The 23447-nt window shown below is 41.1% G+C and overlaps 1 protein-coding gene, 1 long non-coding RNA gene and 1 other non-coding gene across 3 annotated transcripts; 1 reads left to right on the top strand and 2 right to left on the bottom strand.

The window, feature by feature from the left end:
• Positions 1-276: 276 nt before the first annotated feature.
• On the bottom strand, positions 277-15116 carry LOC135102793 (uncharacterized). Its single transcript, XR_010269787.1, has 3 exons — positions 14750-15116; positions 12163-12299; positions 277-1082 (listed from the first exon to the last, which is right to left on the bottom strand). It is a non-coding gene; the product is annotated as an uncharacterized LOC135102793 (long non-coding RNA).
• Trnav-cac (transfer RNA valine (anticodon CAC)) lies at positions 14153-14225 on the bottom strand. The gene has a single exon. It is a non-coding gene; the product is annotated as a tRNA-Val (tRNA).
• An 885-nt stretch (positions 15117-16001) lies between the features above and the next one.
• On the top strand, positions 16002-23026 carry LOC135102791 (uncharacterized). Its single transcript, XM_064008309.1, has 6 exons — positions 16002-16974; positions 19460-19599; positions 19825-19978; positions 21073-21243; positions 21812-21941; positions 22332-23026. The coding sequence occupies exons 1-6, from the start codon at positions 16754-16756 to the stop codon at positions 22503-22505; spliced, it is 990 nt and encodes a 329-aa protein (XP_063864379.1). The 5' UTR covers positions 16002-16753; the 3' UTR covers positions 22506-23026.
• Positions 23027-23447: the final 421 nt, after the last annotated feature.

Below are 23447 nucleotides of genomic sequence, written 5' to 3'. Positions count from 1 at the left end.
TGGAAGACACCAGCCACAAATGTCAATCTTAATCCATTCAGTGTACATTCCACGTTTCTCCTGCACTCATAACGCCCAAATTCTTACACACCAAAAATGCTTCTCCATTCTCTGTTAGCTGCAAGCTGTAATGGATAAGTAACCCATGTGTAACTAGGCTAAGCACTGCCTGCCTACTAGAAGCATATATATATATATATATATATATATATATATATATATATATATATATATATATATATATATATATATATATATATATATATATATATATATATATATAAACCTGTAGCTTTTATTGTTTTAACTATGGTTTATAAACCTTATGTAAAGTTGTAGTTGCAGCATTTTATCATGTCAAATCAAATCTATACTTAGTAATCATGACATACAAGCCTGTAAAAAGAAACAGAATTAATAATACACAAAACCTCAATGAATATATTGCTGACACTGCTGAGAAGTACATGAGTCATGAGTTGGAATTAGTCACCATACATTACCTCCTCAGTTTTGGTAGCATTATTATTACAGTTGAATTATTGTTATACAGTTTAAACAAATAAGAGGCATTGTGTACTTAAGTGGTGGCTGTGTAGCAGCAGTGCTGCTTATCTTATGTACTTCACAGATCAGCAATGCATGTATTTTGTGTACCAATTTATTACTTAACACCAGCTTGAATGTTATAATTATTCCCATTCTAGTAGTAATATTTACATAATGACACTAACTGCAACCTAAATATATAAACACATTAAAAACAGCAGAACAGTTGTGATTTTATATACATAACAGTAGTCAATCAGTGCTCACACAGCTTGCTTGCCTCAGCTTCCAGTGAACAGACTACCATATATTTTCCTTAGACTCTCATAAGTCCACTCTTATGAAAATGCACCTTTACAAGTGAACTCTGCAGATGCTCCTCATTCTTCTGTTGCCAGCACAGGAGAGGATGTTTGTTAGCAGCAGCCCAACCAAAGAATATCTTCCACAGTGGTCACAAGTGTACATTCTAATGCCTTCGGTCTCCTGCTTGCTGCTTGACCTTTCATCTCAACACAATTGGCAGTACATGCCTGCAGAAAGAAGTTTAAGTTAGTCATATAGGAATCCTTAGGGAGGGCAATGTTAGTTGCTGGTAAGGTAATTAGTAATATTTGAAGTATGATACCTTGGCCTCTAGATCAACTTAATGAAATACATTATTCAGCAATGGGTTTCAACAGATGAAAGAATAGACAATGAAGTTCACATGACTAATGCACAAAAATATCCTTTTAACAGTATATACACATTTGCATTGGGCAATGGTAAAAAAAATTACATCAGTAGTGCAATAACAACTTAGGTGTTGCTTTCATTTCAGACTGATCCTGAAGTACAAGAATAACATATTGAACAGATGAAAGATTCTGGCAATATAGCCTTCTCATACAATCCTCATACATACAAATTATGAAAAAATATTTTCAGTAATACCAATAATATAGAATGTAATTTTCTTCATTTTGAAATACAGGTTGCCCATCACTAATCTGGCATCACTGGAACCTGTAAGGTGCTGGATTACAAAGAGTTAGCCCAACAGCTAACCACCTCATCCTGCCTTTAAAATACACCATAAATCAGTACAAATTCATTAACAATAAAGTGGGGTTGTACTGACACCACTTTTTTCTGCCAATAACAATACTGATATTTCATTTATGGCTGAAACTGTTAACAAAGAAATGAGAAATTTCTATTTAATGGAAACAACTGTTCTTTGTGTCAGTCAAAAAAGCAAACACTGCACAATTCACACAAGCTTCACAAGACACACCAAATTTTACGAGTATCTTTTATGGATAATGTACAATATACACAATGGGAAGTATTCTCCTTTATTCAGTGGAGCCATGGCTGAAGCTAAAACCGAGCAGGTTTAATAATAACTGGAATGGCCTCCATGTGTTTGGAAATTATGCCAGCTGTTTATGCAGCAAGTAGCTGCTCCTTCCTGCAACCTATTTTGTTTTGTAACACTTCTTGGATCATTCACCTCTTGCTTTGGTTATTCTTGTACTGCTTCTGTTTCACTATTACACTGCTTCCTCAGACCTTTTTCCCAACTTGATGTACACCAAGACAAAATTTCAATACATTTTATCATCATTCCAACAAATCTAACAAACAGCATCAACAGCACATTGGTGTAACAACCTGGGAAATTTAAAATTATACAAACCAAAAAAGCAGTGCCAGATTAGTCATGGTCAATCTGTATTACTGAACTTTCATCTAATATGATCATTTACAATAAATAATAAAGCTGGTAGTTTTCAACTTTTTTTTTTTTTTTTTTTTGCCAAGGTAGAAATAGTAGTTAGACATATCTGGCTCATAATTAGACTAAATTTATGGGGCACCTCACACATATGAGCTCCTGTATGTATACGAGTACAATTAATTATATTTAGTTTACATGGGTATTTAGTAGTTAAATCAATAGTGCTATTTACACCTATTGGACCTAGGACTTAATGAATGGTTCACAGACAGCAAGTGTTGCATATACAGGGTTCTCCTACAAGGCAATCCTTATACTCAAGGCTTATTTTGGACCAAACCTGCCTGCTAACAAACAAAAATTGCACCAAACCAACTCTCTTCACACTTTACTTCATCTGAGACCATCCACAGAGGTGGCGGTGTCAGCAGAAGAGCTTCCACCTCTTCCAATCAAAACGCTTTATTCTTGCATGTTCAGCCACTATCTCTGCAATAACATTATCTCTACAATAACAGTCTGTTCATGCTTAGCTTGTAATTGGAGCCTAATTTACTTTAGTAACATTGTTAACTGCATCACATGCTAAGGCAACTTGTCTCTTGCTTACCCTAAAGCTGCCCACTCCACAAGTTTGGCTTCTGTTCTCTGTAGTTCATCCATGTTTACTAACATGGCTTTTTCATCACTGGACAGTAGTGGTGAATTACTAATGTGTTGAAAATATATAACTAATAAATGTATGTAATAATGCAAGCTAATGTCAAAGATGGAATCACAAATAATTACACATTTTTCTGATTTTTTCATCAAATTGACCAGCTGCCATGAGCAAAAGGTGTGGCAGGTGCTGGAATAATTTTTTCCTGAACAGAAGGGTGTACTTAGATTCACAATAAAGCTGAATTCTACATTACATTTGGCTGTCTATCACCTCATACTGCAGAATAACTTTAGACTAGTCCAATCTTGTTAAAAGTTACTACCCTCCCTTCCTTCTTTTCCATTTTATTAAATATATAAAATATACCACTGTGTTCAGCAGAAATATTTATTTACATCACATGCCTTTTTTTCTCCATTTACAATAGCTTGTCAATTCTATGAAAACAGCAATAAAAAGCAGCACTATTTATAACTCATCTTTGACTTGAAAATTCAACTTGTTTGTGATCCATCATCATTTTACTACCCAATGCTAAAAGAGCCATTACATAACAAGTAAACCACAAAACATAGAAAACTTTTTTATAAAGAACAGCGAGATAGCTGCCTCAAGCTCCTATAGTCATTACAATGAGGTTACAAAAGTCATTTAGATTGTAATACCAAACAAGGAATAAACAGAACATAGCAGCTCTTTCACAAATGCACTCTACTCTTTAGCATCCTTTACCCTTTACCTCTCCCTACCTAAACACATCATTTCTCCTACTTGTTCCAAGCATTCAGCCTCTACAAACCCCTTTCACACATGTACTCCTTTACCCTATCCTTCTACCTTCTAAGCAACCTTTCTATCCTGCTAAGACTTTCTATTTCATTCACACAAACTTTCTATACACTCTCCATTATTCATCCTCTCAATATAATCAAACCATATTATAGTATTTCTTTTCACCCATTCTATCACCCCATATTTCACTTCATTTGCACAGATGCTCAAACCATACCTCTCGCATACATTTTCCTTGCTCTCACCCTCTTATCTTGTCACTCCACAAGCCCATCTCAAATAACTCATTTCTATGACACAAACTCTTGACTCAGGTACTCCATTCCACATCTTTGTCTCTGATAAATGTGAGAGTTGGTAAAATACTATTCCTTAGCCCTCTCTTCACATCCACAGACACATTTCCTTTTATATCCCCTTTAAGTGATCCTACCATTCACAACTCTCATTTCTTCATCCATCCTACTATATTTAGCTACACAACACTCTCCTCAAATATTTCATTTATCTCCTCCATTCTCTCTTCTCCTATAACTATGGTGTATCTTCCTACAGCTGAGATATTTAACCTATAAGGTGTCCTAAGGTAGCACATATACCTTCTCTCAAAATATCCTTCACTATACATGTATTTGTCCCCACAATGAATTCTAGTTTGCATCTTGTACAAACACAGAATCAAAGCAAAGGACAACAAATATAATCTGTTGCACAGCCTCACATAACATTCCATGTATGTGAATATAATCCAACACTGCATACTTGAAAATATAGCTAATGATCTACACTGCAAGTCAAAAGTATGTGGCCCCTATCCCTTGGAGTGGCATTCTTACGGCAAAAAAAAAGATGGTGTTCTCCAAGATAAAGTTATGTACATACTAAGTAACTGGCAACTTCCCGCCATCACACTGGGCCAGCAGAGTGAAGCAGTAGAGATAACTCAGCCTAAAGCACTTACGCCACTGTGGGGAATGGATGCTTAGGTACCCTCCCTCTTTGGGACCTTGCCTTTTTTCGCACTGATTTTCTTGATTTCTTTAAGGGCTGTATTCTAGTGATCTAGGTGGAAGCCGCCAGGAATATGAGAAGAGAAAACCGACAGGTAACCGTCAGCAGTTGCAAGTCCTTTAATCTCTTAACTCGCCAGAGATAGAGAAGAGAAAACCGACAGGTAACCGTCAGCAGTTGCAAGTCCTTTAATCTCTTAACTCTTTTTGTTCACCAGCTAAGGTTGTATTTATAGCCACTTGTTAGACTGGTTAAACTCTCTCTAACTTTATTTAACAAAAACATGAACATGTACACAAGAAATACTGAACATAAAAAATGATTTACATAAAGATATGGACAAAGAGAGTGAATGTGTGTGTGTATGTCTGTGTGAAGAAAGGAGTAATATGATGTATAGAAAAGACGTGTAACGTATGTGTCGAAAAGCGTGCACAGAATGTGTATGTATAAAAAAATGAGGAAGAAGAGATGAAAGACGAAAAATCTGTGCAGTAGAAAGAGAACGGGAGGCTGAAAACATATAAGAGAAAACGGAGTGCTTGGAGCGGTGACTTGTGTTTACATTACTGGTTCTGAGAAGCGCGTAAGTTTTAGTGTACCCTGAATATGAGAGAAAATGGGATGTTTCTATGGCTGACTAGATTATTTGCTACATAACTTCCCCCGAGTGAGGAGGCACGACGAACGATACGTGCTGCTTAGCTGTGGCGCGTGGTGCTGAAGGCGTGGCCGGCGATGTCGGGTCGTGAGGTGCCGTCGGGGTGTGCAGGATGTAGGCGGGCTTGACTCGGTCTATGGCTATGACGTCGGAAGAGCCGTTTCTGTTGATGGTGATGTTTTTCCTCGTCCTGCGGAGGACCTCGAAGGGGCCTTCGTAGGGGCGCTGTAGTGGTTTACGGACAGCGTCAACCCTGACGAAGACGTGTGTGCAGTCTTCGAGGTCCTGGCTGACGAAGGTCTTGGCGGGGTGCGTGCGAGGTTGCACCGGCTGCAGGCTTCTCATCGACTCCTTAAGACTGCTGGCGAAGTCTTGGACGCTGCAGGGGCCGGCGTCGGGTGAGCTGGTAAGGAGCTCGCCAGGGAGTCGAAGAGTGGTGCCGTATACGAGCTCGGCAGAAGAGTGGTGAAGGTCCTGCTTGAGGGACGTCCGGATGCCGAGGAGGACGAGGGGTAAGGTGGCGTTCCACTTCTCGAGTTGGTCGCTGGAGGCCATCAGTGACGACTTCAGCTGGCGGTGGAAACGTTCCACTGTAGTGTTGGCCTGAGGATGGTAGCTGGCAGTCCTGTATCGTCGAATGCCGAGTAGTGTCATCAGTTTGTTCCAGACACTGGACTCAAACTGGCCGCCGCGGTCAGAAGTGAGGCTGACAGGAACACCGAAGCGTGAGATCCACGTGCTGATAAAGGCACGTGCAACGGTGTCAGTGGAGATGTCAGTCAGTGGTGCAGCTTCTGGCCAGCGAGTGAAGCGGTCGACACAGGTGAGGATGTAGCGGTAGCCGTCGGAGTAAGGAAGAGGGCCAACGAGGTCGATATGGACGTGTTCGAAGCGTGTGGAGACTGGCGTAAAGGTGGCTGTAGGGGAGCGTGTGTGTCGCGTCACCTTGGAGGCCTGACAGGTGGTGCACCTACGTGTCCAGTCTCTCACGTCCTTGTTGATGGCGGTCCAGATGAATCGGGACGTCATCATGTGTTGTGAAGCTCTGATGCCAGGATGTGAGAGGTCGTGCAGCTGACGGAAGAGTGGATACCTGTGCCGTTGAGGCAGGTATGGTCTGACGGTGTTGGTCGAGACGTCAGCGTAGATGTGCACTTGATTGCCTGGTAGCTGTACTCTCTTCATCTGTAGTGCAGTGTTTTCTTTTAGTTGCTGCAGCTCGGCGTCGTCGGCCTGATCGGCGGCAATGGCGGCGTAATCGATGAGAGAGGTAGATGTGGCACAGATGTTGCGTGACAGGGCATCGGCTGGGGCGTTATCTTCACTTTTCACGTAACGGAGGTCCGTGGTGAACTGAGAGATGAAGTCTACGTGGCGCAGTTGACGTGGTGAGTAGGATGACTTGTTCTTGATGAAGGTGCTCGTCAGCGGCTTGTGGTCAGTGTAGATATGAAACTGACGTCCTTCGACAAAGTACTGGAAGTGCTTCAATGCCTTGTAGATGGCGAGGAGCTCTTTGTCAAAGGCGCTGTACTTCTTCTCGGCAGTGTTGAGTTTCTTGGAGAAGAAGGCGACGGGTTTCCAGGCACCGTCGATGTGTTGCTGTAGCACTGCTCCAACTCCGGTGTCTGAGGCGTCTGTGGCGATGGAAGTAGGGGCGTCTGGGGCAGGGAAACTGAGCGCTGTGGATGTGAGCGCCTTCCGGGCAGCGAGGAAGGCGTCCTCAGCTGCGGGCGTCCAGGCAAGGGTGACGGACTGGCCTCGTTTGGCTGGCTTCACTAAGGCGTAGAGAGGCTGGAGGAGGAGCGCGCATCGGGGAATGAACCTGTTGTAATAGTTCAGCATCCCGAGGAACTGCTTCAACTGGCGCTGAGTTGTTGGCTTCGGGAAATTCTGGATGGCAGTACAGCGACTTGCAGTTGAGGTGAAGCCTGAGGAGGACACAGTGTGGCTGAGGAAGTCAACTGAAGGCACGCCGAACACGGACTTGTCGGCGTTGACCTGGATGCCGTAGTCCTTCAGACGAGTGAAGACTTGCTCGAGGTGTTGGCGATGAGCAGCGTCGTCTGGGCTGGCAACAAGAATGTCGTCGACGTAAGTGAAGCAGAACTGCAGTCCTCGCAAAACTTCGTCCATGAAGCGCTGGAATGTTTGAGCAGCGTTCTTGAGACCGAAGGGCATCCTAGTGTATTCATATAGTCCGAAGGGCGTGATTATGGCCATCTTCGGGATGTCCTCAGGGTTGATGGGGATCTGATGGAAAGCCTTTACGAGGTCGATCCTGGAGAAAATTGTAGAGCCGTGCAGTTGTGAGGAAAACTCCTGAATGTTAGGCACTGGATACCTGTCCATCTCGGTGCGGGAGTTTAGGGCTCTGTAGTCCCCGCAAGGGCGTATGTCACCGTTTTTCTTGGGGACGACGTGAAGCGCAGACGACCAGTTGCTGGAGCTTGGGCGGATGATGCCTTGCTGCATCAGAGACTCAAACTCGGCCCTGACCTGTTTGTAGCGTTCTGGTGCTAAGCGACGAGCCTTGGCGAAAACAGGTGGTCCGGTGGTCTCTATGTAGTGCAGGACGTGATGTTTCACTGGCTGCGTGGCTGAGTATGGCTGTGTTAGTGTTGGGAAACCCTTGAGGATGGCGGCGAAGGGGTTATCTCGGCAGACTGCGGAGATTCCGGTGCTCTCGCCAGGTGCCGTTCGGCCACGGGTCCGCAGGGAAGTGAGACGATCCAGCAGCGTGCCGTGCTTCAAGTCGACTAAGAGGTCGTGGTGGCGTAGGAAATCGGCGCCTAGGATGGGTTGGGTCACAGCTGCCACGTAAAAGGTCCAGTCGAAGGAGCGGCGGAGGTTGAGTTCGAGGTGTAGTGTCTGCCGCGCGTACACAGGGATTTTCGAGGCGTTGGCTGCATAGAGGTGCGTGGTTACAGGCAACCTCTTCTGGCTGTCTGTGGCAGGCAGGACACTGACCTCGGCGCCGGTGTCGACGAGGAACTTAATTCCGGTGCGTCGGTCGTAGACGTGAAGTAGCTGTGACTTGGGCTGGCGGATCGTACGCGCCATGAACGTCCGCCCGTTTAGTTTGACGCCGGGGTGGTGTTGGAAGTGCAGGGTTGGGTGCACTTAATGGCCTCGCTACCGAACCTGCTGTGGTAGTAGCAGACGCCCGGGGTGCGTGTAGTGCTACGCGACCGAGAGCGGTAGCGAGGGCGTCGAGGTGACGGTGGGCGGCGACGCTGGCGGGTATTTAGTTGTTCCTGCATCGCGCTGACCTGCAGGGCCAGCTGCGACACAATGTGGGTGAGTTGCTGGACGTCTGCTGTGTCAGTGACAGTGGCGACTGAAGACGGTGGCATTGCCGACGGAACTGTCGACATATAGTCGTCAGCCAGCTGCGCGAGGTCTGCTAGGTCGAGCTTATCTTTCACGCTGAATAAGCTGCTCTGTAGTGCTGGAGGAAGTCGCTGATAAAAGAGGTGGGCGAACATGGTCTTGTCCATTGTGTTGGGCTGATCGCCCAACAACCTCTTCATCCGCCTAAGCAGGTCCGATGGCTTTTCATTCCCCAGCTCCTCCTTCTTTAGTAGCTCTTGCAAGCGTGTCGACACCGACGACGCAAGGCGTTTGAGGACGGCTTGCTTGAGGTCGTCGTAGGGATTGTCCGAAGAGGGGGCTTTCGCGATGGCGTCCGAGACTTGCAAGAGGACCTCGGGTGGCAGGAGAGTGCAGGCGTGAGTGAACTGTCTCAAGGCCTCAGTGATGTTGTTTGCCTTGAAGTTAAGCTCCAAGATGGTAAACCACATGTTGGGGTCGTGGCTGTTGAAGGCTGGAGCCCTGAAGGGGGGAGCTGGGGAGGCGGTGTCCGGTGGAGCCATGGCCGTTTCTTGTTGCCGGCGTGCGATGGGGCCTGGTGGCTTGTTATGTGAGTCGTGGAGCAGGGTGTAGTGACGCCTGTCGGCGAGGCGCGGGCTCCTCCGGCGCCAGGTGCCAGTGAGAGGTGGCAAGGGACGCCTGCTGGGCGCCACTGTGCAGTGATGGTCCTAGGCACGTACTTTACCACACTCGCACTTACGGCTTGGAACGCACTGCCGTGAACGAAGTGTGTAGTCTGTGTGTGTGTGTGTGTGTGTGTAGGTGTTGGTGTCTGGCACACGGGGGTTGGTACGCGCTGATGCACACTAGGGAGTTTTCTAGGGGCAGGGGTTAACACACACAGGGGGAGGGTGGACGACGGGGGAGAGGGGAGGGACGGTCGGGAGTACTAACACATTGGTGGGGGAACGTTGCAGGGAACGCCGCCCTGTTGTAGAGCGGAAGACGGGAGTACCGGTGCAGGGGGCGCCGCCCTGTTGTAGAGAAGCGAAATCAGGGCCAGTGGAGTCACGGCCGGGTGGCGGTGACCGTGCGTGGTGAGCCGGAGAGGTGTTGCTGCTGCTGTGGTGGTGATGGAGGCTGGGCAGCAGGTGTAGCAGGGGTGGCAGGTGACCAGGCAGCAGGTGGAGTTGGCGCGGTGGGTCACGGCAGCAGGAGAGGGAGTGACCTGGTGGCGGTGGTGAGGCGGCAGGTGAGCGTGGCCTCAGTGGCCTGGGTGGCTGGCGAGGCGTGGTGAGTCACAGCTGCGAGAGAGGGTGGCTGGTGACTGGTGAGGCAGCGGCGGTGACCACGGCTGCCGGGCTGGGTGACGGTGTGTGTGTGTCACGTGGCGGCTGGCCGGGCTGGGTGGCGTCGGTGGGTCACGGCTGGGCCAGGCTGAGTGGCGGTTTGGCCGTGGTGGTCCGTGTCAGGCGGGGGCTGACCTGGGCGAGGTACCTATAGCTGTGGCGACGCTATAGTGCTAAAGAACCTGGGACACAGCATTGGTGGAGCTGGCCACTACGGTCTAACTCCGAGTCACCATTTCTAGTGATCTAGGTGGAAGCCGCCAGGAATGTGAGAAGAGAAAACCGACAGGTAACCGTCAGCAGTTGCAAGTCCTTTAATCTCTTAACTCGCCAGAGATAGAGAAGAGAAAACCGACAGGTAACCGTCAGCAGTTGCAAGTCCTTTAATCTCTTAACTCTTTTTGTTCACCAGCTAAGGTTGTATTTATAGCCACTTGTTAGACTGGTTAAACTCTCTCTAACTTTATTTAACAAAAACATGAACATGTACACAAGAAATACTGAACATAAAAAATGATTTACATAAAGATATGGACAAAGAGAGTGAATGTGTGTGTGTATGTCTGTGTGAAGAAAGGAGTAATATGATGTATAGAAAAGACGTGTAACGTATGTGTCGAAAAGCGTGCACAGAATGTGTATGTATAAAAAAATGAGGAAGAAGAGATGAAAGACGAAAAATCTGTGCAGTAGAAAGAGAACGGGAGGCTGAAAACATATAAGAGAAAACGGAGTGCTTGGAGCGGTGACTTGTGTTTACATTACTGGTTCTGAGAAGCGCGTAAGTTTTAGTGTACCCTGAATATGAGAGAAAATGGGATGTTTCTATGGCTGACTAGATTATTTGCTACAGTATCATTGCCATGTCACCTACAAAGGAACCGACTAAAATAATTGCCCAATCATTGGACTAAAGAAGGCAAACCATGGAACTAAAGAAACCAGTAAATTGTTGAATGTGGCCAAGTCCAAAGTCAAGACATACATGAGGCAATTTTAGGAGGGAGGAGGGCTGGAGACACTATCCCAGAAATGTAGAGCAGGAGGTCCTAGGAAGAATTCTCAAAGGGTTTCAAACATCATAGAGCATACCTTAGAGTCAAATCCATGAACAACAGCAAGATCTTTGAAGGAGAGCAACCCTGAAGTGTTTGGGGAGACTTCTGTGTGTACCATGTCATGTCATGTACTGAAGTTAAGTTACTCGTACACAAGCCACACACCAAGGAAGAGACCTCTTCTGTGAAATGCACAGAGAGATTGCAGGGTTGCTTTTTGCATGAAATATCTTGCCTGGAGTGAGGAGGACTGGTTCTCATTGCCTGGTCAGATGAGGCTACATTTGACATTACATGCAACCATGGAGCAGGAATGTACCAGGGAAAAGGCAGCAACCCCCTTAACCCTCGTTATGTGCAAAGCACTGTAAAACATCTAGACTCACATGTGATGTGAAGTTGCTTTACTGGGAGGCGTCTGGGGAAACTTCTTGCTCTTCCAAAGAACATCACTGTTACCCATCATGTCTACCTGAAGCTGCTGTGTGATCATCTATCTGCCTGATTCTTTTGAGCTCACCAAGACCAGCATCTTCCAACAAAAATGGTGCCCCTGCCCACATACCAAAATCTGTGGTCCAGTGGCTCAAAGACTGCATGGTACCCTTTATAAAGGACTGGTCGGGCAATAGCCCAGATTTTAATCCTATTGAAAACTTGCAGCACATTATCAGGAGAGATTTACAGGGAAAGGATGTCAGTTCAGTACCCAAGCTTGAGGCAGCCATTCATGAGTACTGGTACAATATCTCACCTGATGCACTCAAGAACCTTGCTCTGTCACTTCTTAGGCATCTTGAGAGCATAAAGATAAAAAAAAAGGCAATCTACCAAATATTAAAATGTAAACTAAACACATTCATTCATATATGTTCCTCAACGTATTTATTGACAAGATAAGTGGGAAAGTAGGGTCTGTATACTTTTGACTAGTACTGTATACATATAAATAACAGGAAACCATACACAAACATAAAAGTTGTGAAATACAACACTCAAATTGGAGTACCCATTGCTGGACATGAAGACGACTTACAAACCTGGTCTTACTTGGCACAATTGGCTGAACATTCCTTGAAGGCTTGAATGATGAACAGAGCCAGTAGTGCACACAGGATCATCACAGAAGAAATGGCTGCATATATGTTGGCAGTGGCATCACCATACACCAACTACTCTGGAAAATACAATCTAGTTGAAATTCCAGTCTTCACCATGACACATGAATGACAGACATAACTGTTAATAAAAAAGACTACACTTCCCTACAAATAGTCATATAAAGTAACATCCCTGAAAAGAACTTCACAAATGTAAATTAAAAATAAAAGAAACAATTAGAAGTTGATTGCCCTATCTATTAAATAATGTGTGTGTGTGTGTGTGTGTGTGTGTGTGTGTGTGTGTGTGTGTGTGTGTGTGTGTGTGTGTGTGTGTACTAATGAAAGACAAATTTTTTTTTTATAAAATAATGGCAATACAACAAATATTTACTGTTTGTGAGAAAAGGGAAATACAAAAGTGTATAGGATGATTATACCAACCATATGAAATTGTGAGAACATGAGAGAGGAAATGGAAGAAATGAAGGGGTTTAGCATCTGGGGATCAAGTTGTATAAATTTGGCAAGATGGATGGAGAAATTAGAGCTGTGAAAAGTTGTGGTGTCATAGGAACACAGTAAAGCTATGAAAAGGAGTCTTCTGTCAACACTAAGTTATGGATCAGATATCTAAGGATGGCATAGAGCACAGCCCTTTTGGCTTGGCAAAGGCATAAAGTTGATCACCCCAAAGAAACAATTAATGTAAAAAAAAATAAAATGAAATAATAATAATAATAATAATAATAATAATAATAATAATAATAATAATAATAATAATAATAATAATAATAAATATTTCAAAAAATCTACAAAAAATAAATAAGGAGGTATAAAAGTAGAAGAGGGGTAAGTGAAATAAATAAGAAGCTACACGATAGGGAGGTGTGTGATGCTCTGTGTAAAGAACATCTAAAATTTGATGATGAGTAAAGTAGAAAGCACTTAGACACACTGATAAGAGTATGATTGTGCCTCAGTTTGGAAACCATTGTGAATGAACTAGTGAAATAGATTGATGTGAATTATAATACTACCAAAATAAATTACCTACATACACTGATAATTTATATTTTATTATATCAGTAAAATATTAATTAGTATCAGTATAAAAGTCATGACAAGATGAATATTACACTAGCTGTGGAGGTAAAAAAAAAAAAACATTAGTCAGAGAGAGAGAGAGAGAGAGAGAGAGAGAGAGAGAGAGAGAGAGAGAGAGAGAGAGAGAGAGAGAGAGCAGAGTGAAGGATTGAACCAAAATTGAACAGGATGAGACAGTCACCCTTCTGTGTGTGACCATCAGAGGAAGAAAGGAGAGTTTGGCTCCTGTCTTCTTCTGATGGACACACTTACAATGAAGGGTCTCTCCCTTTTCAAGTTTGGTTTTATTCCCACTTTTTGCTCTCTCTCTCTCTCTCTCTCTCTCTCTCTCTCTCTCTCTCTCTCTCTCTCCCCAAACATCTGCAAAACCCTCTCTCTCTCTCTCTCTCTCTCTCTCCCTCTCCCCAAACATCTGCTTTCCCCTGAATCAGTTAACACGAGAACCCAAATAATCACCTCTATGGTCTTTGAAAACTTTCTTAATAAAAGCCCAGTGTTCGGACTCTAATTCACAATCTGTATATTTTTTTTTTCATGTTAATAATTGCCTCTGGTACCACTTCCCCACACGTGCTTGAAACCGACTCATAACTGAACTGTTATAAGCTTGGGACTCAGGGTTCTCTTCAATGACACTCTTTTTCAGGAGAAAAGTACCCAGACACCTCCAGATAAATAGGTAAGAAAGATGCAAAGTCAAGCGTCACTCCTGAAGGTGAATGGATGAGGAAAAAAAAAAAATACCAATGATGTGTAGGGTCAAGGGCGCCATCCTTCACAGCCAGGACAGCAGAGTAACATTAACAGCTAAGATAAAAAGCTGTGTTTTCGCCCGGGATCGAACCGGGGACCTTGCGCGTGTGAGGCGCACGTGATAACCACTACACTACGAAAACGATGAAAACCTAAGGGCTTAAACAAAATAAATAATTTATTTTAACTATTAATATTACTATTTAAGACTAAAGTACAAGATCAACAACAATTGTAAGTGACGCGTTTTGAAGAGCATTGGCTGGCGTAGTTGTAGATGTGGGTGGAGCCTTCGCCTTTTTCAACAGCACACCTCCAAAGCGATTTATTTTAATTGTTGGTCTCTCTCTCTCTCCCTCTCTCTCTCTCTCTCTCTCTCTCTCTCTCTCTCTCTCAACATTCGGTACAGAACTTGTTTGTGATGATTGTGATTATGATGATGATGAGAGGAGGAGGAACTAAAAGCGGTTTTTAGTCCTAAACATTACTAGCTGAACCAAGACACCCTATGTAGCTGGCCACCACGCTCCTCAGTGCTGTCAAGCGGTGGTACGGGTAAACCAAAACTGTTACTTTGAACCTCCAACACAATAATTATGAAATGGCTGCGAAGACTATTGACAAGTTACGTTAAAAAAAAAAAAAAGTGAAAAAACATACTACCTACCTCTAGTTTGGAGGAATGGTGGTCACCGACGTGCGGTTTACTTCTGCTCACCACCTACGAGTACACTGCCTACAACCATCACTCCTCCCAGCCCATCTCTGCAGTAACCTCGTGGCCTGCTTACCACACTACCACAATCACTCCTCGATTACAGCCTACCACTCCAATACTCTTGCCATGACTGTTCACTGCATCACCCCCACAGCCACCATTCCTGCCAGCCCACCACTGCAGTACTTTCGTCACTACCTCAGCAGCACCTTACGTACGCGACTTCGAGAACCTATTCTACTCCCAGATAATGTCAAACGCCCTCTTCCCTCTGCTGCAGAGGAATTGGAGAGTGACGAGAAATAACCACGTAGTATTTCGTACCAAAGCATTGAGTCAGTGTTGTCTTTTGAGTTTATGGTTTCGTTATTTTTATTTAAGCTGTATATATATATATATATATATATATATATATATATATATATATATATATATATATATATATATATATATATATATATATATATATATATATATATATATATATATATATATATATATATATATATATATATATATATATATATATATATATATATATATATATATATATATATATATATATATACCAATTTACGTTTTAGTTAAATTAAGCATACATCTGCACTGATTATAAATTAAAGAGTGCGATGAGTAATAGAAATATTGAGAAATAATTGTGTTTTCTTAATGAGCCTCGGTAGAGGATTGAGACACGGGGACTCCATGGAAAATTTGGTATAGTGAGGAGGGTCGAGCGTCCTGGTGTTGTTCGCTTCACAGTTACTAGTAAGATCATTCATTGTTGTTTATATACCTCCGAGATGCGAGGTAAGTGTATCATGGTCAGGGAGTGTGTTGGGGCGTGGACGCCTTGCCGCGGCTACCTCCCTGTGCGTAGGATGTTGGCTAGATACCCTTGTATTATTTCTCTCGAGAAAGTTAAATTTCACAATAACTATTCGAGCAATTCCGGTATAGTTGGCAGGCCTGCCTGAAACGTCATGTGCATCGTGTCGGGAATCGGAATTCGAACATATTTGTACAGGACGACCAAATCATGTCGGAAACAGTAAGATAAGTGAATTCCCCAGAAAAGAGAATTCACCAGAAATTATATTCCTCAGGAAATTGTGTATGACTGATCAACTATTGAAGATCCAGGAAAACCAAACAATGTATGGATTGATTGATTGATTGATACATTTATTGTTGCATTAATAATGAAATACAACAGAGGAGGAGGACGGACCTTGCCACCCACCCCCTGGGCAAACTCTTAAGAGTAGAGTATAAAAAATGTAAAAATATAGTATACATTACAAGAATATAAGTAAATAAATAAATACAGATATTGCACACCTTATTGCATAAAGATCCTACAGCCTGGGAGCAAACGTAGGATATTCCTTGAGTATAGCCCTGAGAGTAGCGGAGTCTAAAAAATGGTCAATGAAGTATACAAGTCATGCTGACCTTGCAGCCTAAATTTAGCAATGTATTATCATTATATAAGAATTCGGAACTGCTGAAACCTAAAAATTGCAGGTACACGTTTACCCATTATTTTATTTCATAGTGGCAAGTTTGGAGAATAGTGACCCGGTTTGCGTACTTATTTCCTCTAAGAAGGATACAGATAACTTTCCAAGAAATGCTATCAGGTAGTCCTCTTTACAAAAATGATAACTTTGAATCAAACAGAGAATAATGGAAACGAAATTAAAATATGCTACTATACTAATGACTGGACATTACTGTTATACTAGTAATCTGGGACATTTACTGTTATGGCATCCAACATATATTAAAATCAATAAAAAAATAAATAGAAAATAAAAAGTGTGAAAAAAATAAAGAAAATAAAGGTAATCAGTAAAGAAACACGCAGGTATAGAAGTGCTGTTACAAAGAAGGACTCTCGCAAAGTCACACAACAACGTTCAGTCAAAACATCAACACATCACAAGCACGATGAACTTTACCGCACAACCCGAGAAAAGCACCTCAGCCACGGAGCAGGTCCCTGTGTTGAAGCTTGTCAACCGCACCTGGAAGACTCTCCCAGACAAAGGGGATGATGTGTTCATACGAGATCCAAAGCTGAAGGAGGGACAAATAGGTGACCTGAGTAAGAAGAGTATTGCACAACTTGAAGAAATCATTGAGCGACAGGATCGCATTCTGAATAACAAGTAAGACACTGCTTCAGGACTTTGATATATCCTGTTATGAGCTTGGCAGAGCTGCAGGCCGAGAAATCCCCGGAAAGAACAACACCTAAACACTCAGGATAAAATGGTTAGATCATAGTAATAGTATTGCCTAGTGCAAACTAAGATTTTCAGGGAGTCTGAGAGGATTGGCATTTACTAAACAAATGCGTTGGGGCTAAGTGGAGCATATCCAACTTGTGTTCAGCAATCATGATGCTGTCCATCATCAAGAGTGGACAGATATACTGAGTCACAGAATGCTTATTGTCTTTGTTGATCAGTCATGTTTAAACTAACCAAAGTTAGCAAGACTAAATTTCCCAGAAGTGTTTTGATAACTCAGTAAATTTGCAGTTTCAACCAGTGCTCCCATCCTCCTTATCTCTTTCACTATAGCCAACTAGCATAGGGACTTGCTTTGAATGTGGGGTTTTTGAGTTGGGAAAGCCAAAATGAAACATTTTTGACATTCATTAAAAGTCTAAGGATGACAAACGACATATTTCGAAAACAGGAAATTTCTAAACTATCCTAATGTAACCAACCTAACCTTAAGGGGCTCTGGATCCCTCCCTTAAGGTCACTAATCTAACTTAACATTACCTAACCTAACCTCCTAACATCCCCATAAGGTAAACTAAAGTAACGTAATATTTTATAACTTCCTACATTCTGTCAGTCATCACTACGTACCAACAGTAATTACTTAACAAAAAAAAATCCTTAAGAAGAAATTGAGGAAAATTGGCAGTAAACTGCCAGTTTGTATATTCACAGCCAGCACACATCTCTTCCGTAGCCATGGTCTAACTGACGCAGCACAGGTAGTCCCAGGTTTTCCTTCCTCCTCTAAACATATGTGCTTATATGTGATTGGCCAACAAATTTCCATGTGACGATTCACAGCAGGTGAATCATCATCATTGGTCTTAACACGTGATTCAACATCATGTCACCATTGAGCATGTGCACTATTGATAACAAACGTATGAACACACTCAGTATCCTTCAAGAGACGACTGATGGTGGATCTAAGCTAGAACTGATTTAAACTTCTAAATTCTCACCTGAAGTTATTATTAATTTCCAACTGGGTAAAATGGGGCTAGAAGTGTTCTAAACAGTGAGATGTACATCCTGCAAAGGACTATGGTTATGTACAGTGTATTGATTGAAACTGTAGTAATACTACTAATTCTTGTCAAAGTTGAAGTGATTTGCTAAACTCTTTTCTAAGTTACAGAGAATGATTATCTACCAATTAATAGTTTGTTGACTAACAGACCCATGACTATCACTGCAATGCATGACAACTCAAGACAGCTGGGTTATGACCTATGCAGACCTAGGCTTCCTGGGGACATCCCACTCAGTTCAATGAGCAAGGCACGAGTGGCCATGTCCCATCAACCTGCCCACCTTTTCCTCTCACTGCCCTTGTATCTGTCCAAAATAAAAGACCTACCAGTGTTAGCATCACTGGAACAACACTGTGTGTGACAAATGTAAAGACAGTGTTGTGGCAGGACAGTCAAGGACAACTGAAGTCCACTCAGCCCTTGATTTGATTTGATAAGGAACATGTAGCTGTTTGCTGTTCAAGGCCCAGTTTTTTTCTCATGGTCATCCTTCGGATCAATTTCTCAGCATTTTAAAAACACAAGTCTTTACAAGAAAAATTCATTCAACTCTAATTCAAAATTTGCTTCCAGTATCTTAAAGCACGAAATGTGATTGTTAGCATATTCTGATGAACTCCAGCGATGGTATCAACATTGACACAACCAGCATTTTTTATGAATAAATAAAAGTATTGATTATATATATATATATATATATATATATATATATATATATATATATATATATATATATATATATATATATATATATATATATATATATATATATAGAACAACCAGTCAGTCACAATTTGTCATAAACTAGCCTATATATAAGCCAAGTCAAACCCATGATGTTTAACAAGACCAAGACAGCCAGAGTCTGAATATAAATTTTTAAGATGACTAATTTTATAGGATTATTCTTTTCATAGAAAAATGCTAAAATTAATGTGAATACTAAAACTCAATTAAATATTTCAGGGTCAAATATTTCCTCAGTATTTTAGCTAATTTTTTTTTTTTGTGACACTACTACATAAAATAATAAATTAATTTATGCAGTTAACTAAAAAAAAACTGAGGATTTCACCTTAATTACAAAAGAGTTATACCTTAATTACAAAAGAGTTATCATAAAGACATGCCTCTAATTTGTATCAAAAAGCATATCTAACCAAAGACCAGTAAAGCTAACTTGGTAAAATCACCTCACAAGAGGGGAACACCAGTGGCATTCTTTTACACTTGCCATAGAATTCTAGTTGTATGGGTGCTCATTACATGTATGCAGAGTCCCTGGTACTGTGGGTAGTAGATTATACTGTTCTTGTATTTTTCAGATTCTTATCATCAAAGCTGAAAGACAAAGGAGAAAAATTGAAGGAACATCGAGAAATTGTTGTTGAAGCTCTGAAGAAGGCACGTGAACAAAGTAAAAGTGAATTTAGAAAAGATATTCCAGCAGATATTAATGCACTGGGTAGGTTGTTATTCCCAAATTAAAATATATATTGAGCAAGTTTAATATTTCCTGTAAATTCACTCACTGATTTGAATGTTTTTTGTGCAGTCATTTTATAATGTGAAGTATCTTATCAAATATAGGATGTCACGTATATAACAGAGAAAGTGACAGGACTATAAACACACTAAACTGAAAACATTTTATAATGTATGCTTACATGGAATATATTTACCTTCTCAGAATGGAAGAGTAGAAGAAAGAATGAGAACAACCAAGAAGAGTTAGACAGTGATGATGATGAAGATGAACGCGAGGACAAGCTAGATCCGCTGAAACTCATGGCCTACCACTCCTCATGCGTCAAGAAGCCTGCACACACACAGAATGGGACAGTGTGAGTTATAATTGTAAAACATGTGCTGCACAGTAAATTCTTGCTTATTGCACCTTCTAAAGCCGTAAAATTTTCTTTCACATTGGCACAATATAATGATGTACACTGTTTCACCAACCCAAGAGCTGTGATTTTTCTAGTTTGTGGTGGCTGTGGTGGCTGTGGTAGCTGCATTATCCTACACATGCAACTTTTTTCCTTTGCTGTGCTGAAGTTCAAGTATTCATACCTTCATTTCTGTTTACATCAGTTTTCCACTTTTGACATTTGTCTGGGAAGAAAAGGCTTTGGAACCTGGCTAGTTGTAATAATAGTCAGAGATAAAAAAAAAAACTTAGTTGTCAAAATGGTCAATGACTGGAATGCACTCAGTAATCATATTGTTAGTGCAGAATTCGTGGAAGACTTTTAAAGGAGATTTAATAAATCTATGGAAACAGATGACGGATAGAAAGATTTATGTCTTATGCAGGGACTGCTACATATAGGCAAACTGGCTTCTTGCAGCTTCCTTAAGTTCTTATGCTAATGGGCTGCAGTAGCAATAGGTGGATGGAAAGGCATGCTGCTAAGCTGACAACCACATCTTTATTTGACTTCATTGTTAATTCAATAATAAAAGGTTCTATCAGTTTTAAGCAGAATTTTTTTATCTGTTTATTTATCAGTTTTAAGCAGAATTTTTTTATCTGTTTATTTATTCTTTTTTTTTTCATATTCATATCACATGATACATGAAATGGGAAAATTCTTAAAAGTTGTCAGTATTTGGTGTTGGTCACATAGGATGACTAAATCATTTGCCTCTTCTGTTACATTTCAATTTGATCTGACACTGCTTGTTGCACTGTGCCTCCAGTTTTGTTTGTTGTTAATATTTCACATGCCACAAAAAAATGTCCAAAATATGCTATAGTTCAGTTGGAATGTGATGTTTTAATTCTCCTTTCATGCACATCTATATTGTTAACATTAAAGTACTGTTAAATTAACAAAGTAGCTTTAAATATGAACTTCAGTATTATTATGATTTGATTTCTCAGAGAGGAAACTTTAAATATGAACTTCAGTATTATTATGATTTGATTTTTCAGAGAGGAAAATGAAGACCCAACAAATGCCATTGCCCAAGAGTTGAGACGGCTGGAGCTCCAGGATGCTGAGCAGGAGTCTCAGTCATATGACTTTGGGGACAAAAGGAATCAAATATTAGAAGAAATGAGGAAACGAAATGGTCCTTTGAAAGACTCCTTCAAGCCCTTCAGGTGTGTAGCAACACTAAGAAGAATGGTTTAACATTGGCTGTAGCTTTACTCATTCATGAACATTTCCTATCTGTATACCAGACCAGTAATCTCACATGGATGGCCCAGACAAAGCACATTTCCTTATTGAATTAATCATATATCCCCTATTTTCTGTGCCTGTATTAAAGTTCTCAGTAGGTATTCTTTTCCTTTCATGTGAATGTTTATCATTTTCCTATCTGCTATTGGTGTTGATCTTACATCCCCTTACTTAATGTATTATAGATTAATTTCTTATATTCATAGATTCTATATTTAAATGATACATGGATGCTCTTTTTCACCAGTTCAATTCATATTTAAATCTTTATATTTATATTTTATTAATGAAGTCAATTCATATTCAAATCTTTATAGTTATATTTTATTAATGAAGAGGGAAGATTTTAATTGAACATTTTCACGCATTGTCATTATTTAGTTATGAGGCTCTTTATCAAGACAGACCATTGTGCTACCAAGCAAATGATTGTTTTGAATGTAACAATCCTTGATGAAATTACTGATGGCTGTGTTTTATCCTCAGGCCCATCAGCAACCCTCAGCCCATCCCTGGCCTGGTGCATCACACAGCTCGCCCAAGCAGTGGCACCACAAAGAGCATCCCCCAGCACGAGGCATTGAAACTAGAGCGAGAATTCCTTGTCAAAGAAAAGGTAAGTTATGCATGAAAACACAGCACTGGCAGCAGTTCATATATTCATGTTACATTTATGTCAGGCCTTGCTTTAGATGTTATGTGGCCAGCTGTACTATGCCTAAGCTCCTTGGGTGTAATACAGTGGTCCACAAGATTCTGCTTTTCACTGGGAGCTGATGAGGCTAAGAGTGCAAATGATATGTGTGAGCTGAGCATGTGGTTCTTTGTCAGGGTCATCCTGTGTGGGGTTGCTGACCTAGTATATAGAACAGATAGAACAGATATTTATATCAGGGAAAAAAATAGATTGCATTCTTTACATTAACATTACAGCCCTCCATATATGCAAAAGCCATGAATGTTAAGAGTTTGTTCATCTATTTATTGGCCTTTCTCTTTGTTCCAGGAAAGAGCTCTATCAAATGCCAGAGAACAACTTGGAAAGATAAAAACAGAAAAAATTGGGCTCCCACCTCCATCATCATCTCTCAAATATCGTGACACAAACGTGAACAAACATCTTCTGGATTCAGATGATGAAAGTGACAATTCAGATGACTTCTATGCTAGTGAATTGTGAAACTAGTGGCAATTAAATACTTCTGTTTTAATTAAAGATATTTGTATCTGCCCTAAGAAAATGTAAATTAAACTTTGTTGCATCAAATTCATGGCATCTTGCACTGTCTTACTTTTTCATTTCATGTTAATTCAATTTACTTTCAAATAATATATATGCAATATCTTCATGCTATATTATCTAATCATTTCATTGCTATTGTTGATAATCTATTCATTATAGTACTAGACTCCCATGATAATTTTGCTTAATTTCTTTCTACATCTGATATTCTACCTTCATCTTCACCTAGCTCCTTAATTATAAACTTTTCCTTTTTCTGAGTAATGTCACTAAATATTGAAAAATTTGGTTCATGTTTAATTACACTTGGGCAAATTAGGTAAATCTTGAAATGTGACAGATATATGTTCTATTTATATTTTCCTAAAAACTGAAATATAGTTAAAGTTTTACTATTTTTGTATTTTATAAAGAGTGGCATAAAAACTCCCTCCAAATACATCTATGAGATTTGGTAAGAGTCTGTTACTGACCCTGCAAAACTAATATCAACCCAACATTTTTACCTTTATTTATTTATATGATTTTATTTACTTATTTCCATAATTCTTTATTTTCATTATCACCCCCAATATAACCTTCATAGCTTGACTTAGGTTTTCCTATAACTTAGCAAAATATAATACTGGTGTAAAGCAGTCTTGTACGTTTCCCCCAGTAATGATGAGGGGGATGAGGAGGTTTGCTATTCCACCTTCATTTGCCTCAAAATATTTTACAGTCCTGCTTTACTGAGTCACAGTGGCACAACAGTAAGGGCATGCAATACTGGTTAGAAATACTAGAGAATGCTTCTTCTCCCTTCCAGAAACTGCTGAAAGCCAGAATCAACTTCTAGTCATTCAGTTGTAAACACCCACCCAATTGCTTATTAGTGAC

Source organism: Scylla paramamosain, chromosome 8 (assembly GCF_035594125.1).
Source record: "Scylla paramamosain isolate STU-SP2022 chromosome 8, ASM3559412v1, whole genome shotgun sequence".
In the NCBI taxonomy this organism is placed as follows: domain Eukaryota; kingdom Metazoa; phylum Arthropoda; class Malacostraca; order Decapoda; family Portunidae; genus Scylla; species Scylla paramamosain.
The sequence above is the reverse complement of the archived record's forward strand: the minus strand, read 5'-3'. Positions and strand labels throughout refer to the sequence as shown.